The 26332-nt window shown below is 42.6% G+C and overlaps 1 protein-coding gene across 1 annotated transcript in view; it reads right to left on the reverse strand.

The window, feature by feature from the left end:
- The window catches only part of SFRP1 (secreted frizzled related protein 1), a 56897-nt gene extending 38346 nt beyond the window's left edge, over positions 1-18551 (reverse strand). The window contains exons 1-3 of the mRNA XM_049772717.1: positions 18190-18551; positions 16417-17270; positions 10611-10688 (exon numbers count right to left, since the gene is read on the reverse strand). Coding sequence (XP_049628674.1) covers positions 10611-10688; positions 16417-17270; positions 18190-18551 — 1294 coding nt within the window. The remainder of the gene's footprint in view (positions 1-10610; positions 10689-16416; positions 17271-18189) is intronic.
- Positions 18552-26332: the final 7781 nt, after the last annotated feature.

Raw genomic sequence — 26332 nt, forward strand, 5'->3', positions numbered from 1 at the left:
CCAGGAAGATCAAGGTGCCAGCACTAAAGGAAAGCCTGACAACTGGACATGTGTACACAGGTCCCTAGGGCTCTTGCTACTGATAGCCCAGCTGGCCCTAGACTGCTAGGAAGAATGCCAGGTCCTTATGTGCATGACAGAAGTGACAGTGTTAGTGATGAGGGGACCGATTCCACAGCAAAGCTGAAGCTCAAACAAATATTTATTGTATGTGTCTGGCTTTCACACGAAATTCGCAACCTACCAGTTACCACTGTTTACCTTGGTACAAATTCACGAGAAATCTTAGTCTGAACAGGCCCAGAGTTTATTTTACTGCCAGATAAACAACTTTCTTTGATAAATCATCCGTGTGACAGTGTTCCTGAAAGACTAAACAAAGATTTCAAGCGCAATCTATAGGCTTTTGAGAACCATTCCAATGCTAATGCATGTTTAATTGGCTGCTCTAAACAGGCTGGGACAGGGCAAGGGTCTGACATCTCTGGTCATTTGTTCTTTTAAAAAAAAATGTACAGATTGGAACTCCTAGTTCATTTCTGCAAAACCGGATAAAATTTACCGTATTTAAATGCTCATTTGCTTCTGAATACAGTCTATGTGTTTGGTTAAAGGGAATGCATGTCACAAGCATTGTGAGGCCAATATTGGGGGGAAAAGGGGGAAAGGGAAAGTTTCTTCTGAATGTAATTTAAGAGTATAACACACAAGGACTTTCAAATTTCTTTTAAACAGAAGCTAATGAAATATAAGGAAAAACTCCTATTAGGAATAATATTTCTAAAAATGACAATCATACAAAAGGAAAACTCTTGTGGCAATATTGGTATAGAAATTTAATCACATCTAAAATATGTGAGTTTGGGAATCATACTTGCCTCCTGTCTTAAAATTTTACACATTTTTTATTATGCTTTCAAAAATGTATTGTCATGAATTATCAAGTTAAAAGGTATTCATGATTGAGTTTCAGGTGTATCATTTCCAATTCCAATAATCACTTTACCACTCACTGTTTCCCTTCCTTCCATCAATGTGACACAAAGCTCCCATCCACTGACCTGCTTCAACTTTTAACTTGAGACTGTCACCTAAAGCCAGGTCTCCTAACTTTAAAGTGTGCAAGGATGTATACAAGAATATACAAGGTTTTTGGTTTAGTTTGGTCTGACTCAGTTTTCACTGCAGTTTAATTCGTTGTTTTTTCAAAAGCACACCTTGGGTCTTCATCAAACTTTAAAATACTTACCAATCAGCCCTTAAAAAAAATAAACCTCAGAGGCTGGAGCGATAGCACAATGGTAGGGTGTTTACCTTGCATGCAGCTGATCCGGGATAGACCTGGGTTCAATTCCCGGCATCCCAGATGATCCTCTGAGCCTGCCAGGAGTGATTTCTGAATGAAGAGCTGGGAGTAAACCCTGAGCCACCAGGTGTGGCTCAAAAAACAAAATTAAATAAATAAATACACTTCAGTAGTTCAAATTTCTGTTACTAGATAGTCAGAACATGCCACTTCTTTCCTTATTTATTTGCCCAAATAAGCTTACATTGCTATTGTCAGAATCCTCACACGTATGCTAATTTCTATCCAGAAATAATTCTTTCCAATGAAAAATGATAAGAATTATTATACCATCTTCTAGGGACAGCTACACCTGATTAATTTAAGTGACACAGTAACATAGAAATCAATATCCACATTTTGCAAATGAAGAGACAGGTTTAGGAAAGTTAAGAGATCTCATGGTCGCTCAATTTATACTACTGGGTTTAATCCAAGTCTGTCTGGTCCAAAGCCAATGTTCTTTCTATTCCACCACACCTCCTGTCTCTCCACAAAGAAACAAATAATTTCCAAAAGACTTTTTTGTGTTCACCATAGACATTTCATTTTATATCCCACAGGCCAAAAGAAGAAAAGAGGCTGCCATGCCCATTCCCAGGGAGCCTCCTCGACCATTCCTGGCAAGATGAGAATGTGATGGGCGTGAGAGAACATGAAGGAGGAAGGGTATGGAATCCAGACTGGTTACCAGGTAAGAGCTGGTGAGAACAAAAACTGTTAAGAAGTGCCAGGTGGAGTGGCCTTAGGCAAATGACTAACTACTTTACCTGCATCTAATTTTCCTGTGTGTAAAAATGAGAGCCTTAGATTAGCTCAATTTTGAGGTCACATTCAGCTCATCAAATCTTTTGAGTGACCAAGTAAAGAGATGAGCAATGCAGCATACAAAGAAATTGGCTATTTATGTGGGCTTAAATGGTCTACTTATCCCATTTTTTTTCTGCAGCTGAAAAGTTTCAGATAACAAAGATGAACATGAAAGTGAATCCATCTCTTTGCTTCCCTTTACCATGGTATCTTTATTTATGCCATGTGATAAGGCCAGCATGCTAAGTGATATAAGCCAGGCACAAAAGGACATATATGGCAGGATTCTACCATATGGTCAGGAACAAGAATAGTCAGACTTGAATAGTCAGAGAGAAAACAGCATGGTGGTTTTGAAGGCAGAAGAAAGGAAAAATGAAAGATTATCTTTATTATCTAGGTTTTAGTATTTCAGTTTGAGATGATAACAAATAAATTTCTACAGAGCATAGAGATAGTCTCACAGCAATGTGAATGTACTTAATATCATTAACCATGCATTTCAAAAAGTAGAAACTGTAAGCCCTGTTGTATCTATTTATCCAAAATAATGAAAAAAATATGAGAAAGTAAATTTAGACAATGGGTCAGGACTAGTCAGAACCAGGAAAATCACAGAATTAACAGCTGGAAAATGCATCAAAAGATTCCCAAACCACACTGATTAGTCACTGACCAGTCAAGAAAAAACTTAAGAGTTGCACGAAGAGGAGAGAAGATATGAGCCAATCCTGTCCCACCTAAGATAAAGAAAAACAACCAAGGATTGGGAAATGGCTCAAAGGGCAGGAGCACATGCTTTGCATGTTGGAGACCCTGGTTCAATCCTCCAGCATTGCATGGATCCCTGATCACACCCAGACAGGAGTGACTCCTGAGCGCCAAGTCAGAAATAACTCCCAAGCACAACAGCATATGATTTAAAAAAGAAAAAAAAAGCAATCAATTCTACACATTGCAAAGAGATTGAAATTAAGTCACATGATGTGTATTTTACACACACTCAAATGACTCTACTGACAGCCAAAGTCAAGGAGATTCTGAAATGCATCACTTCTTTGTTGGAAGGCCTTGTCTGCCATAGATCATTGTGCTACTTCAAACCCTGAAAAGTGCACCCACATGCAAGTGTAGAACCCAGGATTAGGTTCTTGATACCCTGTCTTATCAAGTCTTCATTAAAGCCTATGCTGGGGTATAGTTATCATTTAATAGAGAAAAATAAGACCTGGGAAGGTTAAGAAATTTGCCTAGTGTTGCAGGTTATGTGTACTATAGTGGACAGAGGCTTGAACTCTATGCCAGGGGAAGCATTCATGGAACCTGATTATCTGTGTCCTTTCTCCGACTTCAACAGACATTCATAGGCATAAAGTGCTAGAGCAAAATGCTTTTCCCAAATAGAAATTTACTTTATCTTAGTATCTTCCCATAACACTTACAATCAAGAAAACTTTAAAGATGAAGATAGAGTGCACCATGCTCATCAGAGATAAAAAAAAAAAAAAAAAAGTTTTCTCTCCGGTTTTTTCTTAACCTGACATCAGAGCATAGTGCCCCTCACATAACCCCAATTCAAACTGCCCTAAATCTGCTTCCTCTGGGCAGGCTCCTAGGTGAGGGGCTGAGCAGGTAATTGACCTCACAACTCCTCTAGCCAACTTCAGGACTTCAAAGGCCATGCTGCTGGTAGAGCCAGGGCCTCTGACTATATATCTTCTGTGACCTCCTTGCCTGGCAAGACTAAGAATGTACTGGGGAAAGGGTATGCAAAGTATAAGCTATTACAGCATATACACTGTGGCACTGGCCCCATTTTTACTACACATAAAATGCTATAACTCCTTCCAATTATTTCCAGACCTGTGGATAGGATATGTATTTTCAAGATCTTCACTGACAATGAAAAATAGTTGTTTTCTGCCTGGCAACCTTTACCCTGAGGTACCAGTTCCTTCTTCCATGTCTATTTAATTTAACTCTGACTGAGCTACATTTATTGATGCTAGGGCTTTTTTGAATTTGTTTCTGTTTCATTTTTGACATATAAATATATATTTAGTCACCCAAAGCAGAGCATGCATCCTCCTTGAACTGAATAAACAAGTTACACATATTCAATTGGAAAGGAGTTTTCTTCACTTTTTATAAAAAGAGGAAATCCAATTTCCATGTTTCCTCATCATTCCTATACCCATAAAACAAACTTTTCTTTTATGCCTCCAGCTGTGCCAGGACTACTGAAGTATAAACAAGCCCAAATATAATCATTCTAAGACACAGATTACTTTTCTATTTTACCTGAAAGCATGTGTTCTATATCGGTAGTATAAAGTAGAGTATGTGTCTCACCATGAAAAGCTATCTTACATTTGGTGAGCATGAGATAAAATGTAGAACCTAACCCCAGCAGCTTACAGATGTTGCACTAAATCTTCAGGGATCTGCTCCTTCCACCAAGTTGCTTCCTACAGCAACCATGACTTGATTTAGAAAGGTTGAGCTTTGTTCCAAGAAATCAAACTGCTCTTCAGAGAGTGTCATGCACATCATGCCTCCAAAGAAAGCATAGTAAACCATGAAGACTAGAGCACAGCTTTGTGAAGGAGTGAAGCCTTTAAAAGCAATTCTCTTAGGAAGTTCTCAAAAAGACTAGTAAACTTTTTTGTTATTGTAATTTTATATTGCAATACAATTTATGTTATTAACATTCAAAATTACTACCCACCACCACCACCAAAGTCTTCATATCTTTCACCACTATCCATACATCTCTTCTAGTCTGGTCTTCATTCTCACCCTCCTCTCCTCTCCCACCACTGTTTGATAACTAGTTCTATATTCCAATTCCAAGAGTTTATCAATGCTAGTACAGATATGGTTAAAAGAATGTCAACTGGTTTAGCTTCTATGGAAAATAGTATGGAAACTTCTCAAAACACTAAAAACTGAGTTTCCATGTGATCCATCAATTCCATTTCTTGGCATCTACCCCAAGGACCCAACAAGAAAAAAAAATATTTCAAAAAAAGCCATCTGTGCTCTACTGTTCATTGTATACACTATTCAAAATAGCCAAGATCTAGAAACAATCAAAGTGTCCAAAACAGATAACTTGATAAATAAGTTGTTATATGGGTTGGAGAGAAAGTATAGTTTGTAAAGTGATTGCCTTGCATGTAGCCAGCCAGGTTTTGATCTCCAGCAACACACAGGGTTCCGAAAACTCCATAGAAATAAACCCTGAGCATAGCCAACTGTGATCCAAAACCATCCACTGAAAAAGAGAAAAAAATAAAGATATACACAATGGAGAATTACTCAATTATAAGAAAAAAAAGTCATATAACTCACCACGATGTGAGTTGAGTTAAGTTAACTTAACTCATGTTGAGTTAAATCAGTCATAAAAAGACTGACACATATCACATATCATATATCACATGTGGGGAGAGTGACCAGAAAGTGTACATGCAGCTAACCTGAGATTAATCCCTGGCACCTCATACAACCACCTGAATCTTCCAGGAGTGATCCTGAGATTAGAGTCAGAAGTAAATCCTTGTGTTCCACTGACTTGGCCAAACTCTAAATAAATAATTTAAAAATAAACACTCTGGAGCTGGAGAGATAGCATAGTGGTAGGGCATTTGCCTTGCATGCAGCTGATTTAGGACAGACAGTGGTTCAAATCCCAGCATCCCATATAGTAGTTACTTGCAATGTTATATTGGCCTGTTTAAGAGAAAAAAGCAAGATCTTGTAGTCATAGAACAAGATAAAAAGAACAACTAAAAATCAGACAAGAGTGTCCTTCTTGAAATCCAGTAGGTCAGGCCAGTTGCAATGTTGAATTTGGAGACTTTGCACCCTCTAATTTTGGGTATTTCCAACATCTGATGCTTGAGGCTGATTCAAGTGCATACTTGACCATAAATATACAAGTACAGATCCTCCTCGCTTACCGACGACCTACCTGTTTAGCGACCGCTCACACTTATGACCATCTCTTCACCATTATTTTATTTTAAATATCCTTTTTCCATCTTGTACACTCTACAGTACAGTACTGTGGTTTTTGGTGCTTTAATGTACCTACATTACTAACTTCATGTTCTGTAATACATTGCAGTACTGTGTGTAAATTACACAACCTATGCAAATTAAAATAAGTTTTCAGTTTGATCTTTCTCGTTATTTTACTTATTCAGAATACTGTGCATATACTAAACTACTGTATACAGTACATGCAGTTAGTTCCTCACTTAACAACTAATTCTCTTAACTTCGTCGTTCAGCGAGGAGTATCTGGGCCTCTACTGAAGGTTTTCCCTGTTGAAGGGGGAAAATAAGAGTACAGTGCAAGAATAAGAAGCCAAACTAAATTGTTAGAGATCAAAATGCACCCACAGGAAGGAGGCAGTGGGGTAAGCAGGTCCAGCTCCACAAAATCAGCAGGAGTTCACCAATGTACAGGGAGGAAGGGGATCACAGAGAAACACATCCCTTTTCCTAGTGTTCACAAAGAAACTGATAACAACTTGGTGTCTCCCCAATCAAGGATGTTGGGGCCATGATACAGTTTGATCAGTGGAGTAAAGAGTAAAATATTGTTTTTCTTCTCCTTCACATCAGTTCTCACTGTGCATTTCTTTGTTTCTTAACTGAATCCCATCAGTGTGGCTGACTGCCTCTCTTACTAGAAATGAATTTAGCTCAGAAACAATCTTCTCAACATGGCTATTTCTCGTGAGGAGCTGAAAAGAACAAAGCTCACCCCTGCAGAGAAAGTGGGAGGAAATCCGATTTAATGTCTTAGAAGAATATTACAAGCAAAATAACAAAAGATCTCTCTCTGGAGGTGACCTGGGGACAGTGGTGGAGGGTCATAGGCACTTTGGTAATGTTAGTATGAGGGAGACAGTGCAATAACTTTTGTTATTCTATAACTAAGTCCTATAAATAATTATATATATGACAACAGAACTATAACTATATATAAGCATAATAATATAATTACAATTATATATAACAATTCTATAAATTAAAACTATAGTAACCATATTACCTGAACTGTGATAAAAATTTTTTTCAAGTCCTACATTAGCATACCTGTGTCAAACTTTTAAAACATTTTTATAGCAAATCCCAGCTCTTCATATATTAAATGAGAAAGGCAGCACACCAGAATAACAGAACTCTGACTGGGAAAAATCAGAGTTTCTATTCATAGAGTAAGTGGTCTAAACAAGATGTAATGTAAAATTCAAAAGTTCTCAAAATAAAAATAAAACCCTCAGCACCAAAAGAACAGTCTCAAAGAACTGATCACTCAAACTCAAGACTAGCTACTAAAATAAGATCTAATGCACCCTTCTGTAAACAATAAGAATGTGGTGTGTTAACTCAGGAAGTTTTTACATCAGTTATATTGACTTTGAATGCACATCAGGGGTCTCAAACTCACGGCCCACGGGCCGTTTGAGGCCCTCCATACAACATTTTGTGGCCCGCGGCTGGCCTTCAAATATCGCAGTATCGCGATTATTCGCTCCGAATAATCGCAATAAAAATCGCATTAGTAAGAAAAAATCGCATTAAACATTCGCATACCCCGAGCAGTTCCATTCGGGGTATGCAAATGTTTAATGCGATTCTTTGCAATTTTTTTCTTATTAATGCGATTTTTTATTGCGAATATTCGGTAAGCGAAATCCTTTATGCAGCCCTGCCTTACCCCGACTTTGCCTTCTGCGGCCCCCAGGTAAATTGAGTTTGACACCCCTGCCCTACATGGAAGGTGCCACCTACCAATTATCTCCACAAACTCTATTCTAAGGTTTACCATCACCTACCCTCCTTAGGTGCTGAACCTAGTAGAAATCATCTAAGCAGAAAATATCAAATGATATGGCCTTTCAGAGTTTAATATGATATCCTGTGTTTCTTAAAATGACAAGAGACCATATCTAAAAGTGAACAGAATGATTTACAATATCTAAAAAGGATTAATATAATTTAAATGTGACCCCTTAGTTTTGCCTAATGAGGATCCTTTATGAGCACAGCTAGTTCTGGGCAGAATCTTCCTGCCTTGATCAGACAATAAAGGATTTTCAGAAGACTGGAGCAACAGCACAGTGGTAAGGTGTTTGCCTTGTACATGGCTGACTTAGGACAAACTGAGACTTGATCCCCAGCATCTCATATGGTCCCCCAACCCAGGAGCAATTTCTGAGCACATAGCCAGGAGTAACTCCTGAGCATCTCCAGGTGTGGCCCAAAACTCCCCCCAAAAAATTGTTCTTTACATGACTGAAACCCAAACACAATCATGTATGTAATCAAGGTGTTTAAATAAAAAAAAAGAAAGGCTAAAAAAAAAAAAAAAAGAAAGAAAGAAAGACTGTGAGAAGAATTTATGAATCCACAGCAATTCAACTCTTAAAAAAAAAAAAAAAAGCTTTACAGGTGGGTACACTGATAATAGATGTGGTGTTGGATTTGTGTGCATGAGAAAACATTATTAATAGTATTATAAACCATACAATCTCATTAAAATATTTTAAAGAAAAGCTTTTTGTTCATATTTTTATGAAATTGTTTATCCTTTTTCTTGTGTCAGAATGGACCTTGGGAAGACATTTAATCAAGAAAGGCATGTTGGGGGCCGATGAGGTGGCGCTAGAGGTAAAGTGTCTGCCTTGCAAGCGCTAGCCAAGGAAGGACCATGGTTCGATCCCCCGGCCTCCCATATGGTCCCCCCAAGCCAGGGCGATTTCTGAGCACTTAGCCAGGAGTAACCCCTGAGCATCAAACGGGTGTGGCCCGAAAAACCAAAAAAAAAAAAAAAAGAAAAAAGAAAAGAAAAGAAGAGCATGTTGGGGCCAAAGAGATGGCACAACAGTAGGGTGCTTGCCTTGCACGCAGCCAACCCAGGACAATGGTGGTTTGAATCCCAGCATCCCATATAGTCCCTGAGGCTGCCAGGAGCAATTTCTGAGCACAACCCAGGAGTAACCCCTGAACACCGCCAGATGTCACCGAGTGTGACCCAAAAACCAAAAAAAGAAAAGAAAAGAAAAGCATGTTGCTGGGCAGCCTGAGTGGGCTATGCACCACAGCCTTTTAGTAGAAGGTTCAATCCGATTTTTGCCAGCTTGTGAAGCCAGAGTGTGAACCTCAAGAGACAAATAATACTTTTAATAAAAGGAAAGGTTACCAGAGTTTACATATATCACTCTAGGTACCCCTAAATCATTTTATGTTCATTTTAATGTCAGCAAAGAGAAGGGGTCTGAAAAATATCAGAAACAAAATGCACAGCAGCGCAAATTTTTCTAAAAAACCTGTCTGTGATCCTCCAGTCAGCACAAAAGAGGCAGCAGAAAAACCTAATATAGAAATAATTCATGGAAAATGCATCCATTCTCAAGAAGCTCTCTGACAAATGGTTTGATTTCTCCAAGTTTTGTCTTTGGTCCCAGCTGCAAATACCTGAAATCACTTCTGTCAAATGCACAATTCTCTTCGACTTCTGGATGCACACACATACATGTCAGAATTTTGCCAGTAAATGACAGTTTCATGTATTTTCTTTTTTTTGGGGGGGGGGGCACACCTGTTGACAGTCAGGGATTATTCCTGGATATGGGCTCAGAAAAAACTGCTGGCTTGGGGGACCATATGGGATGCCTGGGATTGAACCACAGTCCGTCTTGGGTCAGCCGCATGCAAGGCAAATGCCCTACCGCTGAGCCATCACTACAGCCCCAGTTTCATGTATTTTCTTATCATTAGTTAATAAAAACAAGTAGTCTACATAACTCTGAAAAGTCATAAAGGCTCCTCTCATCAACAAGCATGTTTTTCCTAAATTTGGGGACACAATGCAGAATTATAAGCACCATACTGTTCAATGGATACAGGATCTATGGAGTAGAACTGGCCTAATCTACTTCTCAGCTGTCATAAAAATTAAAGACAAGCATGAGAGAATGTATCCTTTGAAAGAATGAGATTCAGGTTTTCTCTTGGGTTCCTCCTCGTCCTTGAGAAAATATACTACAATCATACATTTGAGAGCCTGAACAGAGCAATGTTGTCCACTCGGGAGGTCAGTGTGCATAGAAGGCAAGCCCCAGTTTATGCCTTGGACCTCCTAAAAATTTCCATGGATCATTTTTATCTGAGCTCCTCTCTACCTGTCCCCTTCATCTCTCCGTTCTCTCCTAGAAATCCCACACCCAAAATGCAGAAGCCAAGTTTGACTTTCATGGAGACTGGCCAGTTTCCCAAACTATCTATTCTGTTTCACTGTTTGAGAACAGCAGCCATTTCAAGAGGGTGGAGATAAAGGAAAGCAAACTCAAAAATGATGTTTCAACAGGGTCTGTTTGCCAGAAACACAGACCAGGAGGAAGCAGAGAATGACAAATTCCAGACACTTTCTTACCAAACTCGCTTGCACAGAGATGCTCAATTATGGCTTCAGATTTCAACTCGTTGTCACATGGAGGACACACAGTTGTGCCTAGGAAGGGAAAAAGAGAAACAGGAGCTGTGAGTAATGGATAACGAAGTACAAGAAGGAATGCCCAAGTGGATCAGGCTGAAAGTAGTTTAAAAGTCTTCTGAAATCTCAGAGATCCCAGGAGTTAAAGTACCCAGGACCTAAGTTCATCAACAGATACATGGTAACTTGAAAAATTGGGAGCAAGAACTGCTGACTATGTATGATACAAGCACTAAAACCAGTATTATATGGAGCCGTAAGTTAGGACTTGATGGATTCTTGAGAAAACATGCCTATCCCATTGTTCCTTTTTTATTCTTTTCTTCCTCTAACCTCTGCCCTGCTCTGATTCTTGCTCCCTTCCGATTCTCAAATTCACTGTAAGACAATCTATTGATATTTCTAGCTTTTCAGGAGCCAAGGAAGAAACACAGCCAAATTTACAAACTCCCACCACAGGATCCAGAATACTCCTCTCCAAAGGGCTGCTGCAATTCCTGCCTAGAAAGGGCTGAAAGAGGCGCTCATAGGAGCTGTCACAAACTAGGATAGTGCAGGACAGGAGAAAGGTGTGTGAGGTGTGTGTTTCTACGTGTGTGTGTGTGTGTGTGTGTGTGTGTAGTATAAAGGCCATTACAAGGTAGCTACATCCAAGGAGGAAGAGGTTTTTGAGACTGAGGTCAGATTCCTCCTTCAAACAAAATACTGCTGTTGCTAGAGATCTCTAAGAAGTAAGGTGCTCTGGGAAGGGCAAAAAGAAAGGGGAATGGTAGAATCCCTAACAGGGTAAAGGGCTTTCTCATCATCATCATCTGCACTATCACCTTCACCAACACTATCATCTGCTAACACCATGAGTTTCATCTAAGATCTAGATGGAAAAATATTAGGTCTATGCACAGAACTTTAACTCTATCTCATCCCTGAAGTTCAAGTCAGTCTGGAGCTGAAGTGCACAGGACAGATACATCAAGAAAACTCTGCTCAGATATGTTTGTTTGTCTTCTTCCTTTTCACACCTCCAGGCTTTGGTAACAGCATCTCCTTTCCCACTGTGTTCTGCTATGCTAAGGAATATAGGCAAAGTCTCCCACAATGAATGATAAGGCAGAAACTACACTGCCCTATTAGGTCTATGTTGCCCTACATATGACTGATGAAGAGCTGGTGAGCTGTCTCTAAACAGTGACAAGGTAATATACCCAAGGACTCCACACACATAAACCCTTCTACCAGATTCCCCACATGGCCCTGTGGAGACTACACAACTTCATTTTTATGGACAGTTTCATCTGGCCCAGAGACCAAATCAGATTTTCAGTAGCAAAAAACCAGAGCCACTGTTCCAAGCAAAAGGCTGTGTGTCTGTTTCTAGATTTAGAAGTCAGAAATTCTCTTTGAGTTCTGCAAAGATAAAACTTACATAGAGAAAAAAAATTTACATAGAATTTTGCGCTGTGGTTTCTGCTTTCATGGGGAGAAACCCAGGGAAATGAAAGCCCTAATATGGAAATGCATACAACAGGAAATTATCTATACGAGGAAAGTGACTGAGTTTTAGGAGTTTTCCTGATTTAGATTATTTTTAAAAACAATTAAAGTGAAAGTTATGTTGTTACAAGGCTCCATAAACACAAACAACCAAATAAATGGCAAAGCAATCAGTTCAGACCGTAAAGACTCCTTCCATTTCTCTCTCTCTCTCTCTCTCTCTCTCTCTCTCTCTCTCTCTCTCTCTCTCTCTCACACACACACACACACACACACACACACACACACACACATCCTCTTTTCTACAAACTCTGAGTTACTCTGAGTTACCCCGAGTCTATTGGGCAGCAAGGCTCTGTATCCCACAGGGAAGTTTCTTCAGTCTCATCAATTCCATTTGGCTTTAGTGTGTTGAAGGCACTAACTGGGGTGAGCTTTGTGTGTTCCTAGTGTAGGTTTTCCCCATGTCAGTTTTTCTTTTAGCCAACCCTGGAGCAGTTGATCCAGAGAAGGGAGGAATGTGTAATGCAATATTAATCTGGGCCCCTCTGGGGGCATCCTTGGGGCCCTGAGGCTGCCTCAAACAGGAAAAATTCACCAGTCATTCATCTAAGACTAGAATTAACTGGTTAATTTCAGAAGTACTTAAAATAAAGCTTACAGCAAAGGAACAAAAATCTAAGATTTGTGTTTTATTCATATTTAAGGGAAGTAGGAGCCCAGCATTGAAGTCAGAAGTAAGCAAACCTTTATAAATAAATGCACATAGGTCAAAGAAAATACAGAGAAGGGTTAAGGTGCTGGCTTTGAATTTTGCTTCTGATCCTGGCACCATGTATGGTAGCCTGTGCAAAGAGTAAGCATAGAGCCAGGAACTAGTGCTCCTGAGTATTGCTAGGTATAATCCAAAAACTCTTCAAGGAAAATCAATACACACAGCAAAATATATGTGCTTTCACATGCAAGCATACACTCACTCATGCAGACAAGCACGCCCATACACATAATTGCACACAGATCCAGAGCACATGCATCTATATCACAAGGACACAAGTATGATGAGTACAATTTCACACACAAGCACACACAAAGCAGTTCTTTCCTGGCCAGTTCCATCCTGGAAGAAGGTACAACAATAACCGTACTGGAAAGGGGGAAAGGAGGGTGTTGTGCCCTAAAGCATGTGACTTAAAGAGTCAAGCTGATAGTATGCACATTATGCTTAAACAAAAGAAAGCAAACTAAAAGTATAGGGGGATTGAAAACCACAGTGTCTAAAAGGAAGAGAGAGAGAGAGAGAAAGAGAGAGGGGGGAGAGAGGGAGAGAGAGAGAGAAATGTCTGCCACAGAGGCAGTCAGTGGGGAGAGCAGGAGGGATACTGGAGGCATTGGTGGTGGGAAATGTGCACTGGTGAAGGAATGGATGTTGGGCATTGTATGACTGAAACTCAATTTTGAACACCTCTGTTATTTGTATCTCACAGTGATTCAATTAATTTATATGATTAAACAATTAAGTAGAACAAGACATTCAGAAAATACAAGAAATAAAGCTGACTTGAGTAAAAAGATATGGGGTTCATATATCAGTTCATACACTAGACACACTAGGGTCAATCAATACAACTTGGCAAAGAAGCACAAATTGTCAACCAGGAGTAGAGAGTTCTAAAATAACTGCAGTACTGAGAACAACTCTGGAAAAAGAAGAATTGCTGTCTCCTAAGAGATACAGATATCTTAGAAGTTTTTTTTCTTTTGAACAATTTCTCCTGGTCAAGTTTATCTTTAAACATATGGCCAGCCTCACACTCTAAAATCATGCATGACCATATATGCAAATAGAAACCAATCTACAGTGTGCAAAGAAGTCTTACTTTGGAAACTTGGTTTGCACTTTAAGGAAAGATTACTACATGTACTTTTTTCTCATCTGAAAGTAGATCTTATTCAAGAACCAGAAGCCATAAAGTATGGTCTGTCTCAACAGGCCCCTAAACATATATACAACGCATGTATACACACACACACAGCCCCACACACAAACATACGCACAGCCTTCCCCCCCCCCCATACACCTCTCTATGTTAATGGCAGTCAGCCAAACAAGTTCAGAAGTTAGGTGGTGCTTACAGACACCAAGGGACAAACCAGCACAGCCTCTCACTAGAAACAAAGAGGGTGCCCTATTCCCAAGTCCCATATTCACACCTGACTGGTCCGTCCCAGATTGCTCTGTTCAGCAGATGATCTTTGAGATGACCACATAGGCCCTCCTGGGATAGAGGAGAGGACAGAGAGGGAAAATATAAAAGACTGAAATGAGGCAGTAATAAACATGAAACATCAGTCAAGGAGTAAGAGTTGGAGAAGACGGTTCCTCAAATAATGCTCCCCCAAAAGTTTATACTGCATGTCTATAAACTACCCCAGAGAGACATCACTTCAAACTCCCAGACAGAGGTGGCCCCAGCCTCTAGGGCAAGCTCACCAATCTCCCAGTCAGCTGAGGAAGGAGAGAAGGAACATACTATGCGCTGCAGGCAATGATCCCACACAGAACACAACCTGCTTTGTCCACTCTAAGTAACTGCTTAGCTCTGGCTCTCCAAGAACTGCTTTTCCCAAAGGTTCACCCCCATACAGATAGATAGATGCCCAGGTTACAGAGCAGAGCTGTTCCGACCTCATACTCTGGGAAGCCTGCTGTCTTCCATACTGCTTTGCCATTCGATCAATGTCCATGCCACCAACCCTGGTCTCTATTAGCTGATTTCCACCCCAAAACCTCTAAAAATAACCAAGAGCATTCCAAACATAGGCACCTCTTTCCCCATCCATACCCCCAACCCTTAAACTGGTGGAATAACCACAAAGCTGTCATAGGTCATGGGCACTTTGGGGTTGCTTAGATGCAATAACACCATAAACCTTAAAAGTTGTAAACATGTTACCTAAACCATAATTTAGAAGATTTCTTGTTGTGTTGGGCCATACTTGGTGATACTTAGAGTCACATCTAGCATTGTTTTAGGAACCAAATGTGGTACCATCGATTGAACTGGAGTTGGTCACATGCAAGACAAGTGACTTAACTACTACACTACATGCCTTAGTTCATTAAAAAATAATGTTTTTAAGATAAAAAAAAAAAGCACAGGGAACCCTCACTTCACCCCCAAACACCTTCCTCAAAGAGGTCTGGGGTCAGGTGCTAAAGTACCCAGGTACTAAACATGCCTGATGTACTCTGTCCAGACCAGATTATTTCCACATCTTTGATTCTCAACTCTGCTAGCAAATAATTCCAGGCTGAAGATTAGGCCAGTCATTGTATCGAGTCTTTGGAGTTTTAGGGAAGAGAGGAGGAAGTTAAGTTCTTCATTTGGTTTGTTCTCTTTGTTTTACTTCTCTGAGAATTTTTTTCCTCTGCTTGAGAATTATCGTTAAGCGAGATTCGGAAAGAACCCTTACGCTGGTTAAGGAAGTCTCCAACTTTACTAGCCTCGCTCCCTAAGGAGAGATGAACAATGCAATAATTACACTTTTAACTTTCTAATTACCCGAGGATTTGTGCAAATGAGAGGCTCGCGGGGGGTATGCAGGAATGAGAGATAAGACTTTCCTTCCCCTAACTCTGCAGCCAGCCGGCACAGCGACCTTCTGAAAAGGGGGACAAACAGAAAAAACCCAGTTTCTAAACTTTTCAGCCAGTTTTACATAGTGGTATTGGAGCTGCCTTGCTGGAGGGTTTTGTGGGGTGTGTGTGCGCGCGCTTGTGTGTGTGCGTGTGTGTGTGCGTGCGTGTGTGTGTGTGTGTGTGTGTGTGTGTGTGTGTGTGTGTGTGTGTGTGCATTTAATCCTCATCGAACCAATTAAAATGAACAAAAACGTGTCTTAGCTTTTTCTTAGCCTTGGGGTTGGGTCCCCCCCTCCACCTCCATTCCACCCGGGGCGCTCTGAAGTGTTCAAATCCTGGGGACGGGCACTCGGTCCACTCCCAGAGGAGAGAGTTCAGGCAGGTTCTCTAGCGCTGAGCACTGTTTCTAGAAGAACCCGCCGACAGCTCCGATCTGGGAAGGAGTTGGGGAACGGCCCGGGAGGGCAAGTGAGGAGGGCCGGGCCAAGCCAGCCAAAGGCGAGGACCGGGAGCCGAGCTGAAAACCTGTCGCGCCCCGGAGAGCCGGCAGCGGGGAGGAGCGCGCCGGGAGCCCGGGGTCCGCGCGAGGGACCGACCGTCCGCGCCCGGCCTCACCTTGGGGCTTGGCGACCTCGGTGGCATTGGGAGGGGTCATGGCGATGCAGACGTCGCCGTCGGGGAACTTGTCGCACTTGAGCATGTCGGGCCAGGGGAAGCCGAAGAACTGCATGACCGGCTCGCACGCGTCGCGCACGGCCTCGCAGAGCCAGCGGCACGGGTAGATGGGCCGGTCGAGGCAGACGGGCGCGAAGAGCGAGCAGAGGAAGACCTGCGTGCCCATGTGGCAGTTCTTGGTGAGCAGGGGCACCCAGCTGCTGGCCTGCTGCTTCACCTCGGCCATGGTCTCGTGCTCCAGCAGGTTGGGCAGCACCATCCTCTTGTAGCCCACGTTGTGGCACAGCCGCAGGTCGGCCGGGATGTCGACGCACTGCGGCGCCTTGGTGTAGAAGCGGCCGCTCTGGTACGCGCCGATGTCCGACTGGAAGCTCACGTAGTCGTACTCGCTCGCCCCGGCCGGACCCGCCGCCACGAGCCCCGCGGCCCACGCCAGCAGCACGCCCCAGCCCGCCCCGCGCCGCCCGCTGCCCGTGCCGGGCGCGCCGCTCGCCGCCCGCGCCATCGGGACCCGCGTGCGCTCCCCGGGCCAACTTCGGCGGCTCTGCGGGGACAAAAGGCGCCGGCCCCCGCGCTCCCCGGCCCGGCCCGGCCCGGCTCTGCCCGAAGCCCAGCGCCTGCGGGTGCTCCGCGGCGGGTGGCGGCTCCAGGAGCGGCGGCGGCGGGCTCCGGGCTCCGGGCACGACGCGCGCGCTGGCGGGCGGGCGAGGCGGGCGAGGCGGACGCGCGGTCCCCACTCGCGAGGCTGCAGGACCCGAGTGCCCGGTGCTCCCTCGCCGAAGCCCTCGCAGGCTCTCGCGCCGGCCAATCAGCTCCCGGCTGCTGGGGAGCCGCGACTCATTTAGCCCGTCAGTCACCGGCCCCGGGAGCCAATCGCTTCCCTTGCCAGAGGGGCTCCTCGGACGGAGACCTCAACACGGGTCACACCCCTTAGGAAACAAAACCCAATGAATAAATAATCAATCAATCAATCAATAAAAGAAGGGGGCCACCAAGGAAAAGGAAAAAAAGGACTAGGTGGGAAGGCTAAAGAGAAGATGGAACTTTGGAAGGAACTGCTGGAGTCAGCTCACAGAAAAAAAAACTAGCCACTTGCAAATCCCTGCCATCATAAAGACTTTTCTCTCTGTCTTTCTATGTCTCTCTGTCTGTTTCTGTCTCTGTCTCTCTGTCTCTGTCTCTCTCTGTCTCTCTGTTTCTCTCTCTCTGTCTCCACCACCCCCCCCCACCTCCTGTAGAGTTGTAGGACAAATAGTACAACTTGGTGCAAAGGAGTTCCAGGGGTATCTAGAGAGACCAAGTCTGCATTTAAATGACCCACTGGTGGGCTTGATTCAGCGAAGGCAAGCAGAAAGAGTCATCGGAACTCGACTTTTAAAAGGCAGCACCTTTTCAAGTGTCCCTCAAACCAGAGCAGGCAGTAAGTGTATGATTCAATGTGGCTTTACAAAGGTATTAGCTTTGGTACCACCGGGGAAACCCTCTGTTCAAAAACCAGCCCCACAGCACGTCAGTGTGTGCAGGCTGACATGTTTGTGGTGCAGAAAGCCAAAACATTAAAAACATATGTGCACTTATCGCTGTGGCTTGTGTAAATATCGAGCCCATCACTCAGGCACACATGCTACATTCAGAACTCGCTCCAAAACTCCAAGTCAAAAACCAAGGGCCCCTATTGTGCAGAAAGCCAGGGCAGACTATTCCCAGAAACACAGCTTAGTCTTCTTGTCCAGTGCCCCCAGGAAAGAAGTCTCCCTGCCATCCTCCATCTCAGTTTCCAGGAATTCTTTGTTTCGAACTTTTCCCTGTGAGTGAGGGTCAAGCTCCAGAGAGCTGGGAGTGTGACCATGATGGATGCCAGGGACAGGAGAGCACAACAGCACTTCATAAAATTTGCTGACTTTGTGTATCCTGAACTGTGGGCGGAGGAGGGAAGTGGGAGCCGAAAAGAGTATCTGAGCCGTGTTTTCTGCTCCCTGTGTGGCAAACAGGCCACAGATCTTAAAAGCACAGGTTGACATCAGAGGGGATGCTATTTCGGGGGGCCAATCTGCTTGTGATGGCTGGGTGCGCATGCTTTGGCCTCTACAGCCCTAATTTCTGAATGGAGTGAGTCCAAATAATACTATTAGAGTTTGTGAGGGGCTGGAGTGATAGTACAGAGGATAGGGCATTTATTTGCCTAGCTATTCCATGTTCGATCCCCGGCGTCCCATATGGTTCCTGAGCACCGCCAGGAGTAATTTTTGAGCTCAGAACCAGGAGTAACTCCTGAGCACTGCTGGATGTGGCCCCAAAACAAAAATAAACAAAAAGTGTATTAGTGTGTGAAAAGGCAAGTTCTCATGCTCATGCAAAAATTGTGAGTTCACAAGTTTATAGGAAGATCTGCAGATGGTCACCTCCTCCTCTGGCATTTCTAGACTAATGACAGATGCACCAAAGCAAGAGACAATGAATGGGGAGAAAGAGTTCCAAAGATAAAGGAAGGCTTTGGATGACAAAGGGTTAATCCCCACACAATGGGGACTACAAGGGCCAAAAAGCTAGGGAAGACATTCCTCACAGAGAATAGACTGCAGGAGACCAGGCAACTGTGTCTCTCAATTCAAGGAACATTTAAGGAAAACTCAGGATTTGGTAAGGGCCCTTTCCTCTCTTGCAGCCAGTGAGTGCCAAACCAAATGTCTCTGTTTACTCAGCCACTGGAAAAAGTTGTGTTTGTAGATAACGTCTTCTCACCTCCCTATGCCGACTGAGCTAACTCACTTTTACACCATTCCCATGGTGGAAGAACTTTGTCTTTGCATTTGTCTACCCTTAAAAATCTGAAAGTTTTTCCAGGTGACTAATCCTCTACCTCCCCTGGAGGTTCCTTATCAGGAAAAGGCATGTCAAATTTGTTTTGGGGAAGACACAGCCTGTTTTTTGTTATTGTTGTTGCTGTTGTTCTTCAATGACTTTGGTCATCCTAAATCTCCAGCTCCCCACTCTACCCTAAAAAATGGTGTTGCTGTCTTGAAAAAAGGTCTCTGAGTCATGCAAAGAACAAAATGATCACAAGGACAGATGGAACATCTTGTTCTGAAACTAGGACACTAACCCTGATATATCTAGCTCTTTGTAAGGTCCAGCTAAAAGTGAAGAATTCTAGTTCTTATCCCTGTGACATATTTGCACCCACACCTCAGGGTTTTGCCAAACAATTTCCCAATGCTGGTTAGTCACAACTCATAGAACAGTGCCCCAAAGAACGATCTGAAGATTTTAAACACGTCATTTTTCTGTCCTTTTTCATGATGTGAAAGTTTTGTTTAGTCTCCCCTTCCCTCAGGCAATAAAGCGATTGTGTGGAAGATAAATTTGTAGAATAAATTTTCTTTAAACCTACTAGTAATATGACAAAGGTTTCAGAAACCAGAGTTGTTGAGACTTTAATCCAGAAATACCTCACCCCAAACAACAACGTAAAGAAATAGGATAAAAAAAAAAAATGCTGTTTAAACTTGGGTTTCATTCTTCCTTTCTAAAATATTCTGCTTTTCCCACACTGCCAGATGCCCATACATGAATGTTGGAAGTGCTTTCCGTATTGCTTCATAACACCAGCCTAGGGAGGCATTCTTCATCCTTCCTATTACCCAAAGCTCACAGTGGAGCCAAGCAGGGTTATGGAGGGGTTCCAGCAGGCCTTCCTGGTGGCCTTTTCCCACACATATAGCATCTGCTATCTGCTCCTAGAGAAATTGGTGGGACTGAGCTTTTTCAGCTGGTTCATTATCTGTCCCATTATCATTTGAGCCATCATTTTTTATTATACTCTTCAAAGATACACTGGAAATCCTTTCCTCAACGGGAGCTCTTGAAAGGGCAGTGTCTTTCTATGCAGGTGGGCCAATGTATTGTGAAGTGGAAAAGTGAAGAAATACAGAATATGGCTATGACTCTGTTCTGGGCTCTGCTATCAGAAACTGGGCAACTTTCACCCTATTCCTCTGGAGTTCTCATTTATAAAACAAGACTTGGGGGCCAGAGTGATAGCACAGAGGTAGGGCGTTTGCCTTGCAAGCAGCCGATCCAGGATGAACAGTGGTTCGATTCCCAGCATCCCTTATGGTCTTCAAGCCTCCCAGGAGGGATTTCTGAGTGCAGAGCCAGGAGTTACCCCTGAGCACCGTCGCAGGGTGTGACCTAAAAACAAAACAAAACAAAAAAAAAGTATTCATATCTGCCCTACTACCTCAAAAAGTGAGGAAATCATCAGCATCTACTGTCAGGGAGGCAGTGTTAGGCTTCTAGTGACTGCTGGAGCGGTCTGACACCACTCTCTACTCCTCCTCTTTGTACCCAGAGCACCTGTGTGCAGGTAACTACCTTACTTCTGCTCACACTTATAACTGTTTGGCCTGTGAACTCAATAACATGCTTGTGATTTGTTGGTCAGAGTCTTGTCATATTTTGTCTCTGCCTGCCTGAAATCTCAGCATTTACCAGGACGAAGTGAGTAATTGAAAAAGCCTCCCCCAAGAGAGGTAGAAATATGTCATAAAGAAAAGCAAATAGACGAAGCATCCAGGCTGAGAGGGATTCTATGGTTAGGCATTGATGTTGCACTGTGTTTCCTGGGAACCAGGCATTAAGTAAGCATGAATAGCTCACATGGTTGTCTTTTCACCTAGGTCTGAGCCCCCAGGGGACAACTGGTCACAATGCCTTCTACAAGACTGAAAAGGGGGTTTTATGTCTTTTCTCCTCCCGTACAGCCAGCCCTGCAGGCAGATACCCTAACTTTAGATGACTTAATATCTTTCTCTCCAGAATCTGTATGAAGTCACAGATTGGGGGGGGGGGGGGGGTGTTTGGGAAAAGCGGTGAATGAAACGGCCTATTCAGATAGTAAAATTGAACTTCCTGTTATTCCAGCCCAGGACATTGGCCCCCAGAATCTAATGTAATTCTTCATCAAAACAAAGGATGGGTACCTAAGAAAGTGAATGTTTTAACAGCACCTGAAAGGAAAAAAAAAAAGCGGCAAGGAATAAAAACCTAGAATGTGATTAGAAGTAAAACAACCTAGGTGTGTTTACCAAGTTTCCAAGCTCCAGGTTCTACTGAGCAGAAGAAAAGATCTTTAGGAGCCTCTTCCTCTCTCTCTGATGATCAAGGAATAAAAGTGAAGTGGCACATGCTTGGGAGAAGGAGCCTGAGAATGGCTGTACATTCCCCAAAGAGCCTGTGCTTATTTAACTAACAACTGGTGGTACCAGACTCCACAGCCTTTTTGAAGGGCTGGGGCCTCAAATATAAATGAGGTGCCAGAAGAGAAATGCAGAATGACCATCTTCATACTCCTGCTAGGAGAGCCCTCCCACAAGCTGTTGTTCTTGGTTGTGAGTCTCTGTCTGATCTGGGCAACTGAAGCCTCCCCTAAAGTTTGTACATAGTTTTCCCTTCCAAAGGACACTGTTTAGCTGAAATAAAGAGCAGTGAACACTCATTATAGCCTTGGAGACTTACTCCTGTTTTAATGAAGATACAGAGTTTCTGCCAGTTCTTCCCAGCATTTCGGCAGACAACCTTGCAGGACAGACTTAAAACAAGGACAGATATCTAGATTCCAAATCCTGTAGGGGCTGAACTCTCTTTGTTAAGCACCATTGCTCAGAGAGAAAACTTGGAGAGCCTTTAGTGGCTCTTGAATCTTATTGTTAATTAATCTAGAAGACTCTTCCAAGGACTACAGCTGGAAGGCAAACAGCGTTTTGAAAATGGTAGAAGACAGAACAAGATTGTAAGCCACTGCACTGGTGTCCTTGGCTGAAAGAAAGTTGGAGATAGAGCAGTTCCTGCCTAGGGTTGTGGGTGGTGGAGGGTCAGAGGTTGGGTTTAGGACTACAGCAAGATACCTGTTCTGGGTTGCACAGATGACCATACTACGCATTGCCAATAAACTTTATGTGGATATTCAGAAGAAACCTTCTTGGGAGAAAAGTCATGCAGATAGAAGACAGAGGAAAGGGCATGAGAAGGTTACTCAGGATTAAAGTAAGTGTGTCATACTGCCCTCTAGAACTCAGACATTTTGGAAGCTCCATGGGCCATATCATGCTATTTTAAAGCCCAGATGGCACGGCCCTTATGTTATATGCCTGATGAAAGATACCTGTGTAATCCCACACACCTGTGCTAGCGGGACCAGTCTGAGCCATTTCCCACAGAGGTGGAAGTGAAGAGGCATTTCCCAGAAAGCCCACCATGCTGCCTTGCTGTAGGACAGAAGCCTGCCTCCAGCACTGCCTCACATCTCTGTACTTCAGCTCATGCTGCCCAGGCACAGGTTTTTCTCACAATCCACATGTGAGATCTTGCCTGGCTTGGGGCTGGAGATACAGAAGATAGAGTGCTTGTCTTGGATGCAGCCTACCTGAGTTCTGTTCTCCGAATACCACATGGATTCCCTAAGCACTGGCAAGAAAATTCCTGAGTGCAGAACCAAGAGTAGTCCCTGAACATTGCCAACTGTGCCTCCACAAAAAAAGAAAAAAAGAAATAAAAAAAGAAAAAGGGCAGTCAATTTTGTGTGTCCCTGTCTACCAAGATGATCTGAATACCTCACCCCAAATGCTTGCAGTCTTTGGTTCTTCTAGAAGCTTCTTGATGACAAAATATTCTCTCTCTCTCTCTCTCTCTCTCTCTCTCTCTCTCTCTCTCTCTCTCTCTCTCTCTCTCTCTCTCTCTCTCTCTCTCTCTCTCTCTCTCTCTCTCTCTTGGTCTTAGTATCTCCAGTATTGTTTTTATCTAGTAGGTAGGTACATAATGGACTTGGAATCACTAAAGGACACCAATGATCCTGTGATTTAACTCTAAGAAGAGAGAAGGAAGTAGAGGTTGCTAAATGGGAAGCATTTTAAAACATATGGCCTTTAGGGCTGGAGAAATAATAATAATAATAATAATAATAATAATAATAATAATAATAATAATAATAATAAAGGGGTTAAGGTGTTTAGTTTGCATTCTGCCAGTCCTGATTCTATGTCTATGATCGCATTGGCCCTTAAGCATTGCCTCTCCTGGTACTACTCTGGAGGCCCTGAGCAGGATAGCTATGGAAGCCCCAGAGAATCCCTGACATCTCAGAGTTCATATCCTGATCCCTCACACTGAAGTGCCAGCCAGGTTGGTCAAGAATCCCTGGAAGGGGTCTCTGGGCCTAGTGAACACCACTTGGGAGGCACCTCAAAAGACTAGGTTTTGCACCTAGTAAGGCCATGCACCTTGAGGCTTTCCCCTTTTTCCTGTCTGGAATTAAGGTATGATATCAAGATATTCAACTATCTTGTATCTATGAGACCAATACATAGGAAGGAGGTAAGGATATAAAGTGGAATATATAGCATCTTGGATCAGAAGAAATTTCTACACAAGCCTGAACTATCTATACTGAGATTCTCATTAGTTCAGACCTATAATTTTTCTCCCTTATTTTATTAAACTAAAGAAATTTGGAGTCTTTTATATTTAGAATTCTAACTGCAGTCAGCTCAAAGACTGATAGATCACCTTTTTTTCTTTTTCCCTAGTAAAAATGAGGTTCCCTCCACCCAACCAGTATAAATTTGCTAAATATGTCTAAATTGTCAAAAATTTGCATTGTAACAGGATTTCAAGGTGAACCATAAGTACACTGAGTGCTTCCGCTTCATCTTAAGAAGTCATTCCTTGTGCCTGAAAATTTATTTTAATTTTTCCCTTTCTGACTTCCATAACTGTAAATCATCCAGTTTTAAAAAAAAAAAAAAAAAAAAACATTTTTTTTGCTCAGGGTCACTTCGTGCAAAACTTGCCAACCCTGAGTATATGGTATAACTTGGAACCTGTGATGCCAGAGGTCTACATCTCTTGGAGACTTAGAAGGCCACTTGGTACTGAGAATTGAACTGTGTCCTAACCTTGGCACTATTTTCTTGGTTCAAAACACCCCATTTCTAAAATTTTTGTAGTTTTTTACAAACATTGATGCTGCTCTGTACCCCTCATGTTAGCATCCCCTTGGCAGGGTCTGTCAAGGATAGAGCATTCTGAGAACCTTTTATAATAAAATCAAGTATAGAGTAGACCAGTAGCTCTCCTTTTCTAAAGGAATAGAACTTCAGGGTGTTGTGAAATAAAAGAGAAGCAGCTTCACAATACTGCTTTTCAGTGTCTCTGAGACTGTTGCAGCCAGGAGCACAGACCCCACTTTCTTCCCAGCCCTGCTGTAACAGAAGCAAGATGTCTATCTGCAGCTTTCTGTAGTCTCCCAGCAGGTCGACACTGGAGCATATTTAATATCTGTCACCATATAAACATTGCTTTTTATCAAATTCTCAAACACTCAGAGTGTTACAAGCCTTTCCCAACCCCAGGAAAGCATAATTTGTCTACCAAACCCCTTTGTTCTTTCTTTCTTTGTAACCAGAGTCAGACCATCACATTGCTTAAAGCACCATAAATAACAACTTCTCAAGTAGAATCACTCAGCCTTGGAGTGCTTTCCAAGTTCTGCATTAACTCACAGAGTGTGAGGGTGTTCCAGCCATTTTCAGTCTAGAAGTACAAAACTGGCTGCTTCCTAAATGAACACATACATAATCCTTACCTCGATCTTTTCAAAACTCATTTATTGCCTTTATGATTGCTGCCTTGATGCAGGAACAAGAGGGCACTGGATGGTACATTGCTCTAAATCCTACTTAATTTTAATTCACAAATTTTTTTTTCATTTGGAGTTTTATTTATATCCACACTCCCATGAAAATAGAAAGTTGTCTCCTTGTAGTGTGGATTTTAATATTGGTATTTTATTCCATTCTTTCTTTTCTCCTGACATAATCTGTGTTTGGACTGGATCGGTGGAAGGAGGAACAGCTAAAGTTTACTTTCAAATCCCTAAAATGGTGGAAGTAGGAGAAAATTACACATCAGAGGTAACTGGGATTTGTGTGTGCTTTAGAAGGTGAGGGGTGTTGCCAGTGGGAAGTATGTATGAAAAGCGAAGTAATGGCAAGACAATGGCAGAGCTTAAATTGATGAGATGTCAGAACAGCATGCTACTTCTCAGACTTTCATCTGCTTATTCTTCTTCAGCAATTCAAAGAAACCAATATACATGTTATGGATATAGCCCATAAGGCTCCACTTCACCTCCACTTTGTACTGTGGCTTTAGCATACAGAAGTCCCATATTCCAGTTGGGTCAGCTTCAGTGTATTCTCCCTTTCCCGATTTCCCTGTCTATTCCTTCTGAGTCATTCAAAGCATCAACTACAAGAGGCTCTCACCCTTCCCAGAAGTTATGTAGTTGTTAATAAAAAAAAAAAATAAGAGTAAGTTGTTAATAAGAATAATAATCCTGGCAATCAGATCACCCATCTGTAGAGCCAAAGAAGTCTCTCTTCCAAATCTTTGTCTCCTTAGGCAAGATATCTAAACCGCACCCTAGCTTCCTGCCTTTCTTTTTGACTAAGATCCCCTCCAGCTTTTCCAGGTGAAGGAACTGCTGCATCAAGCCCGGCTTGCAAAACTACAAGAAGCAAAAGCAGTGACCCCAGATGTTCACAAACCCTCTTTGTGCTTGGAAGTGATATGATAAATGTATAAGCACGGGGTCTCAATCTTCAAGTCCTTCTAACCATTTTTTCCTTTCACACATCAGATTTCTCTCATGTCAGGCAAAAACAACTCCACAATCCCACATCTGCAGGCTGTGCAAAACAAATCCTATGATCCCTCTTGTCTGCCAATACAAAATTGTTCCTGATGGAACAGGGGCTGCTGCACCAGGTGACAGGTAAGGGAAAGGTGCCCTGCACTG

This window comes from Suncus etruscus, chromosome 4 (genome assembly GCF_024139225.1).
Source record: "Suncus etruscus isolate mSunEtr1 chromosome 4, mSunEtr1.pri.cur, whole genome shotgun sequence".
NCBI classification, from domain to species: Eukaryota; Metazoa; Chordata; class Mammalia; order Eulipotyphla; family Soricidae; genus Suncus; species Suncus etruscus.